Source organism: Mixophyes fleayi, chromosome 7 (genome assembly GCF_038048845.1).
Source record: "Mixophyes fleayi isolate aMixFle1 chromosome 7, aMixFle1.hap1, whole genome shotgun sequence".
Taxonomy (NCBI): domain Eukaryota; kingdom Metazoa; phylum Chordata; class Amphibia; order Anura; family Limnodynastidae; genus Mixophyes; species Mixophyes fleayi.
Window position 1 is genome coordinate 9,870,252 of NC_134408.1, and position 13,701 is coordinate 9,883,952.

General features: G+C 39.2%; 1 protein-coding gene across 1 annotated transcript; it reads right to left on the reverse strand.

Moving 5' to 3' along the window:
- Positions 1 to 6,878: 6,878 nt before the first annotated feature.
- Positions 6,879 to 8,601, reverse strand: LOC142098606 (E3 ubiquitin/ISG15 ligase TRIM25-like). The gene is given in 2 exon segments (XM_075181442.1): positions 6,879 to 7,099; positions 7,102 to 8,601. Coding segments are annotated over 2 exon segments (1,518 nt in total). The 5' UTR covers positions 8,576 to 8,601; the 3' UTR covers positions 6,879 to 7,055.
- Positions 8,602 to 13,701: the final 5,100 nt, after the last annotated feature.

A 13,701-nucleotide genomic window follows, 5' to 3' on the forward strand; every position in this document is an offset into this window, starting at 1 on the left:
AGCAGTGCACCGGGGCCCCTAAATATATATATATATATATATATATATATATATATATATATATATATATATATATATATATGTATATACACATATATATATATATATATATATATATATATATATGTATATACACATATATATATATATATATATATATATATATATATTGACAGAGAGAGAGATAGACAGAGAGAGAGAGAGAGAGAGATGTATAGAAATACAGATATAGATATATAGAGATAGATAGATGTACTCGCTCAGTGACCCTTGAAGGTTTTTTTTGCAGGTTTTTTCTTTTGCAGGAATATTTATTCTAATTAAGAGCCCTGCCTATGGGGCCCCCTTGCCCGTGGGGCCCCCGGGCACATCGTGCCCAATGGAAAAGATGGCCCTGAGAATGCAGCAACATTCTTACAGCCTAGTAAAAAAGTAACAGTCTGCCAAGCGCCACTGTACTGAATAGACAAGGCAGGGGGATGCTAGAGCTCAGGAACTTGACACTTGTCAGTGGAAATCTCCCATGCACAAGTAGATAGGTTAGAAACAACTTAGACTACTTTAAAATATGTTCCTGACGATGATATATTTTTTTAAATCTTATAAACTGGTGACATTTTTTTTAAAAAATATTAAAATACTAAAGTAATTACAATACGATTACTAACATCATAATAATGTAACTTCTTCAGACCCCCCCCCCCCTCCATTGAACTCTTTCATGTAACAAGTTTAGGTGAGACAAGAGGAAAAACAGAACAATGGGGATTGCAACGATTTCAGTGATAAAATTGGGATAATCTTTCTGCACATTTTTGAAGTGTTTTCAAAATTTTCAGTTTCACGATTTTCCATGCACCAGAATCTTCATATGAAACAGTTCTCGGGTAAGTGATATCTGTGTAAACGTTGTCATCACTTCAGTGTTCATTAGGAAAACTTGTGTATTATAAGCCGCTACTGTGTAATAAAACAGGTGTTAGAAGTCTCCTCAGAGATCCCTGACAGGTGACCTTGTGTCTTTATATGGACACAGAACTCCTGAGTGTCTGATAATATCCTTATCATTTACAGAAGAGAGCACTTTATCCCATATATATATATATATATATATATATATATATATATATATATATATATATACACACACACACCCCCCTGTTGCTGTGTGTTAGAGGGGGATGCACAGCTAGGTAACCCACCTGCTCACTTGCACGTTCCTTCACCCTGGCTAGCTCTTGGATGTGGGCACAAGTGACCAGAGGGTTCCTGCACATGCGGACACAGGGGTTGTTGCATGCCGGTGCAGTGCAATAGATATCACAGTAAGTTGGGCACCAGACCATCCCTATTGTGCAAAATAGAAACTCGTTATATACACTCCTCCAGCGCCATACGTGGGCTGCAGATAATGAGGGAACTATACACATCTCCTGACTCCTCCTGCACCAATCTGAGGTGATTGACAGCTGTCACTTACAGCATACACTTCTCCTTGCTCCTCCTGCTCGCACAGGACTTACAGTGGTGTCATGGTTATAATAACAGGACTCTTTCCGATTTGATTGGGTAAACATTGGTACAGCCCACAAAATGGCCACCACCAATGTGTTTAGGTGATGGGTCCACTTGAGCTCAGGGAAGTAGGTTGTTAGCGGTACCATGTCAGAATATCAGGGATTTTCTAACATGTGTTTATTTTTCCCCCATCAAGACCTGGGGGAATATTTACTAAACTGCAGCTTTGAAAAAGTGGAGATGTTACCTATAGCAACCAATCAGATTCTAGTTATCATTTATTTAGTACATTCTACAAAATGACAGCTAGATTCTGATTGGTTGCTATAGGCAACATCTCCACTTTTTCAAACCCACAGTTTAGTAAATAAACCCCCTGACGTGAGGGATTAAAGCTTCTCCGTAAAATGCTAGTATGTTGGCAATTTATAAATAAATGTTTATATTAATAGAGACTTTGCAGCATTTGTATGGTAACAATGAACATGTCACATGTGTAAAAAAACAGAGAGGTGTCAGTCTTATTGAATAATGGCGCAGAACTAAGCTGTAACCATAGCAACCAGATCCCGCCATTTTTTTTCTAGTGCAGCTTAGAAAGTAAGAGTTAGACTCTGATTGGTCGCTGTGGGTTACAGCACGTGTGCACCATAGTGTTTAATAAGGCCAATGGAGTCACTTCAAGTGCTTGCTGCCAATGGTTGTGGCTCCAAGTAAGTTGTCAGCAGCCAGGAGACAGCGCTGAGCGACTGACAAGATGATCCGGAGATATTTTTAGTCTGTGCTCACTCTTTTCAAGTTAGGTACAAAAATAGCAGGATGTGTATATACAGTAGAGCCAAAATAGCCCCCTGCCTTCATCAGGGTGCTTAAGAAAAAATGGATTACATTATATATGCATCATTTAATTGTTGTATTTGCACAGTGAGCTAATTAGGCTGCAGTCAGAAATTGTATTTCTCTATGGGGCCCATTCATCATTAGAGCCCTGATCGTGGCAACACAAAATAAAAAAAATTCTCAAGGCACTTTAACCAAAAAATATTATCACTGGGGCGGGCGAGCGACACTTAGCTGCCCGGCGACACTTGTGGTAAGGGTTAGCTCTCCGCCGGGTGGGATTTTGCAGATAAGCTCGGCTTGCGCATGTCCAGTGAAAGTGAAAGCCCAGATTTAAAGAAAAAAAAATCAAAATGAAGCAAAAATAAAGTATAAACATAGATGGAATATATTTTCAAATAATTTTTTGTTAAGTATTATTGATTTTTTTAAAAAAATATCTAGAATAAAGCTTTTTTTTTAATGATTGTGAACTGTTATCATATTCTGGCAGAACAGATACTGTGATGGTAGTAGTATCTTCATGATACTTGTTAAACAGGCCTCCCCTTTGCAAAGGTTGAATGAAAGTTATAGCCGACCGTAACTCTTTGACATATAGGGTGAAACTACAAAACCCACTTTCTCAATGAAAACTCCTTTTTCTCTGACAACAATGCTATTTTTGATAAATCTGCACCCACGTCTAGGGGCGTAAGAACGAAAATTTTTATGGAGGGCAAAAGTAGAGATGCTCACTGACCCCCGTGTTTTGGTTTTGGTTTTGATTTTGGATCTGGATTACTGTCGTGTTTGGGTTTTGCCAAACCGCCCTTGAGTGTTTTGGTTTTGGTTTTGTTTTTGTTTGGTTTTGTTTTGCAATTTTGTTTAAAAATGTTTTTGGGCATAAAATAACCTAATTTAGTGCTCCACCTGTTTCTTGGATAAGTAATGTAATTGTAAAGCTATATAATTATAAAAAAAAAAAACAGTTTAATTCCTGGTAGGCCGTCATTAATTCTACACACAAACCAGATTGTCTTCCTTTCCATCTATGCATATTGGCAATGCAGCCATCATCTTTGGGTGTATATTACACCCTACACTTATAGTTAAATATCTAAAGAAATGGACAAAGGCAGTTTGGTTTCTGTCTGTATAGGCCCCCTACACTTGTAGAAAATAGTAAAAAATTCAGCCGTTATAGGCTGTATAATATAAATTGAAATGGACAAAGCCAGTTTGGGGTCAGTCTGTGTATGACACCCTACGCTTATTGAGAAATTGCCAAAACAGCAGCCTTTCAAGACTGTATGTGATATAGAAATGCCCCAAGTCCCTTTCCTATTTGGGGGTAGATTGTATAAGTATACTTATTTTTTTTTGGGTGTGTTTTTTCCTTGATTTAAAAAGACTATGTACTTTTACATAGGCTTTACGAGATGACGTACTGGGAACACTACCATCAGGACTAGTGCCAGCACCTGCTTGCTGATTCTGCTCATATGTGGACTGCTTTGAATCCATTTTATTGAGCCCAAACCACTTGTAGTGCAAAATATTGTATAGATAGATAATGCTGCTAAATATGACTTTTGGCGGCCAGAAAAATTTGTGTTTCACACTGGGGAATATGGGACACCCCAAAGCACTTGTAGTGCAAAATATTGAAAACAAAAGCCTCCTCTATCCTCCTCTCTTCCTGCTCTAACAATTGCTAATAGAATTGGTAATAATAATAGAATTGAATAGATTAGAATTGAAATAATAATACAAAGAATAAGGTGTACAATTATTGCTCTGTCCCTGCTCTAATACAGCCTGTGACCTAACCCTGCTCTCTCCCTCTGTCAAATGGCAATGGATTGCTGTGTAGGTGGGTATTTATGCTTTTCAAATATCGCGAGAACCGAACTCTGAGATACGACTACGTCATGATGACGTTTTGCCTCGATTTCAATTCCGAACGGGCGGGAGAGTACCGAGCCACTCGGTACTCGGATAGGCGAGGTTCGGGTGGGTTCGGATCTCAGGGAACCGAGCCCGCCCATCTCTAGGCAAAAGGCCAAATGCTACTATAGGGCTTGGAGCCCCTTTTCCTCGCGTTTGGTATCTCGTTTTACAACAGTTGTAACAGTGACTGTAGATATACAAAGACTCCCAATCCTATGTTAATTTTTGTCAGTGTTTCAGGGGTTGGCCAAAAATGTATTTATACAGTATTACATAAATATTATTATTAATATTAATTACCAATTAGTACAATAGCTGTTAGAAAGATAGATAAATTCAATTGTTTATCTTAAAAATGTACATTTTTCATAGTCCTTAAACTAGTTTTTATTCAGATTCCGTTGACAGCCTAATTTCCTTTGCTTGGGAGTATTTGTAAATCTATAGTCACTGCCTCAATGGTTATGGTCTGTGATATAAAGTTAAATTACTGTATCTCATGTTTGTTACTGGACGCACCGCACCAAATTCAGGGTAAACGTAAAGTGAATAGTTGGTTCACCATCAATACAGATTATTTATTAAATGTTCATGAACGGAACACTAAGAGTTTTTTAAGTAAACAAAACCAATCTGTATTAAATCTATACTAAGACAATCTACATTAAAGAACATTTTGTAGTTATACTAATACAATCTGTCATTTAAAAATGTTTCACAAGTTTAGAACAGTTACCGTGACTTCAGAAAGTAGCATGAAGGCTTTTGTGTAGAAGTCCATGGAGGGCGCAGGCAAAACACAGTCTTTGCCCACCCAACAGAAACATGGGGGGCGGCCAGAGGGGGCAGTGGCATAGAACGTAATTTGTCAATATATACATACTGTAAGCTCTGTTAACTCTTATGCATTCTAAAACTATATTATAACCAATTTATTCAGCTTCCATTTTGCATGCATTGATTATCCATATCATTTACTATTGTTTTTGTTTTATTGTAATGTATAAGCCATGCATATTTGTAATGTAAGATAGATGTAGTGTTAGTAGCAGATACTGTTCATATTTTATGCTTGAGCACTACTGCCATCTACTGTCAAAAGTTAGTAATACATTCAATTACATATAATCCTGAAGAGACTATGGGGTATATTTACTAAACGGTGGGTTTGAAAAAGTGGAGATGTTGCCTATAGCAACCAATCAGATTCTAGCTATTATTTATTTAGTGCATTCTACAAAATGAAAGCTAGAATTTGATTGGTTGTTATAGGCAACATCTCCACTTTTTCAAACCTGCAGTTTAGTAAATCTAGCCCTATGCGTTAGATTTCTCAAACCAATCAGTTTATTGCTATCGTTTATCTAGTGCATTCAAGAAAATGATAGCTAGAATCTGATTGGTTGCTGTGGGCATCACCTGCACCTTTACTTTTCAGTAGGTTTAATAAATCTACCGCATAGGGGCAGATATAAAGATCTCTGCATTTTTCTCAGCTAGTTATAATTTTATTTTGCCCCATATCACATTGATAAGAAATTATTTTTCATAATAATTTAGCAAATATGTTCAGTCGGGCAAGCGCCTCCGATAAATGGCTGTCCTGGAGAACACATCCCTGTGTAGAGTTGTCTGTCACAGCTCTCTAAAGACGTCATTATCTTTGTATTTCTTCTGTGCATGTGCCGAGCAACATTTCAGCATGTGCAATTATGTGGTGATGTCGGGACACCAGTGAGCCAATTAAAAATGCAAGTAAATCACTATAAAATAAATATTAAAAACTTTTATTTGTCTTGGTTGGAGCTGGACCTCAGTATCCCCCTGTGAATGAAACAAGGGAGTGGAGGAAGGAGAGGCAGAGCTGAAGCCAAAGTGGGGCGGATCTGAAAAGACACCTTGAAGAAGACTGCTTTGTCAGGTGAAACGCGTTGGTGGGAGATTGCAGAGTGAAGAGATAAAGGACTCCTCTCCAGTACTACCAACATCTGGAGAAAAATTATGCGGTACTTGTTGAGTGAGATCCTGGGACAATGGGCTGGGTACGTTTCAGTGATGCTGACATCGCCGACATAGTAAATTCCTACAAAATAAGCCTGAATTTAATAAACCCAATAAATAAAAAATTCAGACTTAACTTAAAAAAGACAGAGTACATCCCCGACATGTCCGCTTCATGACTGGTATAGTTATCGATTGAAGGAAATGCCGGGACTTGGAATTGACGTCAGTAATGTGCGGACAGTGAAATTACCGGAATTAAAGCGTCAATACCATCACTCGGCGCATTTACGATTTAATTAGAATGTAAAATTAGTATTTTTAATGCAATAACCCTATTCTTATTCCTGTCCCTATACCTACTCCTAACCTAACCTTTAAATTAGATCGTAAATGCACATTGTTTTGTCTTTTTTATATATACATGATCTACAATCATAAATTCAGAATATTATCTACACAGTAGATCGTCATCATATCGAAGGGAAACAAAAAAAAATACATGTGACTGGAAGACCATTTTGTCTAAAGTTGGAATTTCCCTGAAGGGATCATATTGTATAAAGAAAAAACATAGCAATAAAGTGTTAAAAGAGAATTTGAATTTATTCCTGATACATTATACACTTTCCTTATAGGCACTGAAATAATTCAATCACAAGTATATTGATCACAGAATACAGGATATACACTTTATGTAGCACAGCTAGATCCTGAGCTTTATCCAACCCTCCTTCCATACCAAAAAACCAGCATGTAGGGGCTCAGTGAATGAGGCAGTGAAGGTGTATAAGTGTCTGATGGGGTCACACAGCTGATAGAAGGACAGACGTCCGACCTCATAGTCCAGGTATACTCCTAATATCTGCACAGGAGACTCCGGCTGCAGTTTATTGACCCTTGAATTGTGTATCGCTGAGTAACCATCATCTGACCAACGCAAACACCAGGACTTGTTATTCTCTCCTATTTTTGACTGATCTCCTTTCCTGTCAATACTAGAATAAGCCACTCCAACCCACCAATGATTTGTTGTGCTGACTTCCACTTCCCAGTAATGTTGTCCTGAGTTAAAACGTGTGCTGCTTAAGACCTGACAAAAATCTGTAAACCTCATTGTATTCTCTGGGTAGTTTAGGTATATTGTGGACCAAGATGCAGATTTTAAATCCCCTGATACACAGACATTAGTACAAGCTGTGTTTATGTCAAGTAATATGTCTGCAGCCTCAAATATATAGAACCCTCTCTTTACATTACTCAGAAGATCAGATAAACCTGAGTGCAAAGTCACTGAGATCAGACACTGGTCCAGATCATCTACAGAATAGATCTTTTTAGGATCACTTTCTGTATCATTCTCATTCTCACAATAACCATCATAAGTGTCTGATTCTCGGTGTTGTAAGACAGTTAATGGATCAGTCATTTTACACAGCTCCTCAATATGACGCATCTTGCTGGACAGTTCATCATTCTGTGCTTCTAGCTGCTGGATCAGATCAGAGACTTCCAGGGAAATCTCCTCTGTCTGTCTGGAGATCTCACTCAGCACTCTCCTCTCTAGGGCGTCCAACTTATTCCTGATGTCCATAAACAAGTCAGTGACTTTTCCTGTGGCGACAGCAGCTTCTTCCTGTACTTCTCTCCTGCGATCTTGCAGACTCTGGACTTGTTCCTCAGCCTCTGCTCTGCTGGAGGTCAGTTTCTCTAGAATGTATCTCAATTTTTCCTGTTTTGTCTTCATGGCGTCATCCAACGACTCAACCTGGCGTCCTTTGTGTGATCCTATTACAAAGCAGGAGACACAAATACAGGCAGCATCCTCACAGCAGTAATACTCAAGAAGTTTTCTGTGAATTCTGCATTTTCTGTGGTCCAGTGATGATGTTGGTTCAATCAGAACATGATCCACAGACTTGTTGTGTGCACTCAGGTGGTCCTCACACATGGAGGTCTCACAATGCAGACAGGTTTTCACAGCAGATACAGGAGATTCCACGCAGTAAGTACAGAAGACCTTGGTCTCCTCCTGCTCTGGCTGATTAGATAGGAAACTTTCCACAATGTTACACAGCTTCCTGTTCTTCTCCAGCAGAGGGCGCTCCTGATACTCTGCTCTGCATTCAGGACAAGAATAAACTTCATCCCTCTCCTGTGTATCCAGCGCAGTCACAATACAGACCCGGCAGAAGTTGTGTCCACATCTCAGGGATACGGGATCTGTATAAAGGCTCAGGCAGATGGAGCAGCTCAGCTCCTTTCTCAGACAAGCAGACGCCATGCTGGAACTAGGGAAGGAAAGTGAAAGTTGTGTGATTTAGGGAAGAGGGTGGAGCATTAGTCACATGTCTCCTAACGTCCTGACTTATTAACTCTTTACTGTAAAAAAAAATTCTACACTGTCATTTCTTTAGAAACATTACTGTATATACTATAAGGTTGTGGCTGGTTAAAAAGTCTAATTGTGTATCACAATGCTGAAACTAAAGATAGATTTGTCATACATCTAAATCTTCCAATCTCAATCTCTCTCTGTCCCTCTCTCTCTGTCTGCCTTACATCTGCCCTCTCTCTATATCTCTCCTGCTCTCCCTGTCTGTCTCACTCGCTGTCTCTGCCTTGCCTGCTCTCTGTCTGACTTTTTCTCGCAGGTCTCTGAACCGCTTCTTATTTAGCAATATAAAGTGGAAAATGAGGGATTTGGGATTGTAAACATACAAGCACCAGTGTACTGTGACAGCCCTGGATATGCTGGCACTCTTAGTTCAACAAGCACCAGCATACCAAGCACATTATGGCTGTCAGGGCTTGCTGGGATCCAGTAGTACCACATATTAAAATAATTAAAGTAATTATATATATATATATATATATATATATATATATATATATATATATATATATATATATATATCATAGTATTACTCCAACACCCACTGGCTAGTGTTGTTGGGAGAAGCCGCAAGTACTATCTGTTTTCTTCATTGTCTCTACCCCCCCCCCCTTTCTTTAATCTATGTCCATCTGTTCCTCTCACTCTCCCTGTCTTCTTTTCTGACTCTCACCCTTTGTCTCCCCTTCTCTCTATATCCCTCTATCTGCCTCTCTCTCTGTGCTCCAGCTTATGTGCCCCCTCTCTCTCTGTGCTCCAGCTTATGTGCCCCCTCTCTCCATCCTGCTCACTCTGTCTCTCTCCCTCTACCTCAAACAATTATTACCCCAACACCCACCAGCCAGGGTTGTTGGCAGGACCCCCTGTACTCTCAAAACTGGGCTGTTTTTACTTGTGAGTGGGAGCTATTATTTTTGTGGACATGATTCCCCTAACGAATTCTGTCCTGTGCTGAACAGATGAGGGGACGCCACCCTGTGGGTTTCCCTGTTATAGTGTGTCCAGCTCAGCCTGTCAAAGTCCGATACTAGTTATAGATTTTGAGGGTGAAGCCTATGCTCATTTTCTCCCTCGCATTAGCAGCAAGCGGCACATCTATGACTGCTGGTGTGTAGTTTAGGGAAAAAAATAAATGATTGCTTGAAAAAGTCTGTCTGTCAGACGAAATGCGTTGTCTCTGCTTCATGTTGCCCGCCTTACCCCGAGTGTAATTGCCGGGTTGGAAATTCCTTTACGAAGTGGGATTTTTATTTTCATGTCTACTGTATGTCCAGATTTGGTTTTGTGGTGCGCAACGAAGAATCTGTTTTTCTGCTTTGTACCTGGAACCGATTGCATGGTAAGAAGTTTCCTTACGTTCTTTACATCTGGGATGACATTCGTCAATTGCTGGCTACAATCACGGAACCATCTCTAACTTTGGAGGTATGTGGACTCTTATTTAAGATAGCCGCTGTAGCAGTAAGAAAACGTACCTCCGTTGGAAATTAACTTACGGACTGTGGCTCTACACGCGGGGTTTCTGTTACACCTAGGCCGCGGTAAGAAATTTCATCTATTAGGAAAAAAAACCTGCTCATTTAAGCTGGCGATTGCATGCCTACATATCAGTAATTATGATTGCTTGATCCCAATAAGGACGGTTCTCAGGATATCTCTATGAAGTAACAAGTTTATTGCATGTACATGGATATATATATTTTTTTCTATTCATCTTAAGTAGAAGCCTCCTCCCTTTTTTCCCTCCAATCTGGAAAGAATGAGGACTCAATGATTTTACAAACAACCATTACCAGCTGGTGTTATACAGGTTTATAAGGTTGTATCCATCTGTGTGTATACATATGTTTGCAATTGACGTTATGTGGTCTGGTTTCGATTGAGCCGATATTGGAGCTCTTTATTCCTGTTTTTTAAGGATAAGTGTATATATAGGCTTATATTCCATGCCATATTTATTGTGGTTCACGGTTTTTGAGATTCTTATTCTGTACATTTTAATCTTCATTAAACGCCTAATTAGGTACTTCTGTGCAACTCTGTTTTCTTTTTGTCTACCTTGTTTGGAGGTTTAACACTACCTCCTATTGTGAGCTGCTGCATTTGATACCTGGAAGTTACTATGTTTCTCTTATAGATATTTTAGTTCCACATTAGCGCCAGAGATTAAGTTTGTTTTGCTGTTATTGTCCGTACCCATACTAGTCTTGGTGAAGGACTGCAAATGGTTATCAGCACAGGCCACTAAGGGGACCTTCCCATGATAAATTGCACAAGAACGCGGATCCTATAGAGGTCTATGGGGACGGTGGTGTTCAGCTGTTTTTGGATTATCTCCTGCGTTAGGCAGTTGATAAATTAGCCAGAAACTTAAAATTCACATAATTTTCAGGAAATATACGCTTCACAAAAGGGTCCATAGTCTCTTCAGTGTTGTAAGATATAATTATGAAAAATTACTACATTTTGACAGTAGATGGTAGTAGTACTCTAAGAATAAAATACGGTAAGTATTTGTTATTAACCGTACATATATCTTGCATTCTAAGTATGTATTGCTTATACATTCCAATAAATCAATGTACTGTATTTTGTGTGTCAGTTTGTTGATAGCTAGAAGCTGATGGGGTGTTTTTGTAATGCCCACGGCTATGGACAGCACCTCCACTTTTCCTATTTAGAAGGTTTGATAAATCACCCCTATATAAAGAATGACATTTGAAGAGATTAATTGGAATCTCTATGGTGGACGAAGAGGTATTATGCCTTAGTCTCCTTAAGATGAAGATTGCTTGGAAGCGTCTTGTGTTCTCAATTGTGGCTTTCGGAACTTATACTTGTACCAAAGCTAAGTGAATCCTTTTCCCCATTACATATTTTGTGTCAGTTTTTCATTCTTTCTGTGCTACAATTTCAGGCAAAGTTATTATCAGCCACCACCAATTGGTGATCGTGCAGCCTCCAGAACTGTGGGATGGTTAAAATGGGGGAGCGACAGTGGAAGTAGAGACATGAAATAAGAACTAGTCAATGTATAAATCCTGTGTACTAGATTTAGGTACTGGGTTGATAGCATCAAAGCCAAGAGCACTCCTGCAACCATAGCGTTCTTGAACTTGACCGTCTTGGGCTTGTGGATACATCCTTCTGCCGTCACCTTGGCATTATCCCCCAGCTCAGAGTAGATATATGACCAGTGCTTTTCTTCTCCCTCGTGGTTACTGCTGGACGTAGAGTCAGGACTCTTGTTTCCATGTTCACAGATCAGTTATCCTCATGTGATGTCATTCAAATATAAGAGCAGCTACAGATGTCCTCAGAGGCATCTTTCTATGTCACTTTCCTTAACTTTCAATTTGTAACCTACCAACTACAGACAGGGAGCAGCCACTGTTACACTAACGTGTCCCATTGAGAAGTCCTTCAGAGCTTCTCATGCCGGTTGTTTTGTTTTGACCGGTCCAAAACTACCATTTACAAGCACACCATAGCAGATATACTAGACAGGGTAGTTACAATCACAAACAGTACATTTAATTTCCTCCCAGTCACTTTCACACTTACTCTGTTATACATTTATACAATAAGAAAAAAAAAAAAAAAATAGATAATCAGATAAATTTAGATTCACATAACACAGTATGACAACAATGATACTTATATCAGGAAAGATTGCACACAGAGCTTCAGCTCAGATATTATATTTGTATAACAATTTCCTACGCATAATATAAAACAGTACAGCATGTATGGTACAATGCATTATCAAGTTTCAATTACTCTGAATTCTTTGCCTGTTTTATAAATGTACTTTCCTCATGTATATGTGCTTGTGTATCCTAGGTTCCATTACACTCCCATGGTCCTCAGAAATCATACATTAATACTTTATATTACATTATATAGCAGCATTCCTATATAGTGCAGCAATATATTATCAACACAAAGTAGCAAAATAACAATGTGACAGTCATATGCCTATCCATATAGCAATCCCGTCTCTTACAATGCCTGTACTACACTCCCAGTGTATCCATTATAATCCTTCCTATAGATCAGAGTGTAATATATATATATATATATATATATATATATATATATTTATATTTATATATTATTAGGCCTTTTCCTGGTCCAGTAATATTCTTTCCCATATAGTGGGAAAGAAGGGGGAGAGGGGAGAAGGGAAAGGGGAAGAGAGATGATTTAGATACTTGCTTGTTTCCAGGGGACAGGTTCAAGAGAGTGTGGAGTGCACTCTCAGCGCTCCCTTTGCACCTACATGTTCGTGATGACATCATCTCCCACATGTGGAAACTTTACACGTCACCAGGTGCGATGACTAATCAAATCTATCCGTGCAGTTCCATTCTGAGAGTGCAGATACATAATGTTGCATCAGTCCAATACAGTGGTGGGATTCAGCCGGTTCTCACCGGTTCACCAGAACAGATACCTAATTTGAGGCTCGGTTCAGCAAACCGGTGACTACAGGCTGAGTCCACCCATTGTGTTGGTGGGGGGGGAGCAGGCAGACTACTTAAAAAAACCCTCACCTCTATGCAGCGTCGGCACCTCCTAATTCCTGCTCCGTCCACACTGAATGTCGGGCGTGACGTCATAATGTCACGTCCGATATTCCATGAGGAGCGGCGCAGAGAGGAGTCGGCAGCAGCAAGTGAGAAGACATAAGACAAGACATGAAGAAAAAAAAAAAAAAAAAAAAAAAAAGAGAAGAAACCAATAGAAAAGGTAAGTGAAGGAACGGAGCAAGGGGGGGAGTAAAGGAAGGCAGCATGGTAGAGTGAAAGGAGCGCAAAGGAACTAGTGTTCTTGAGAATGGAGCCATTCAATCCTAATATAAACTGGGGGCATTTTACTGTGGCCTAATATGAATAGAATATTAAATAACAGATTTTTGTCAGGCAAGGTATTCTGTAATATTTTTTCTTTAACATATTAAAACTTTCTTATAACAATCTTGTTTTGTGTATCTTTTATTGTACTTGTTCGAG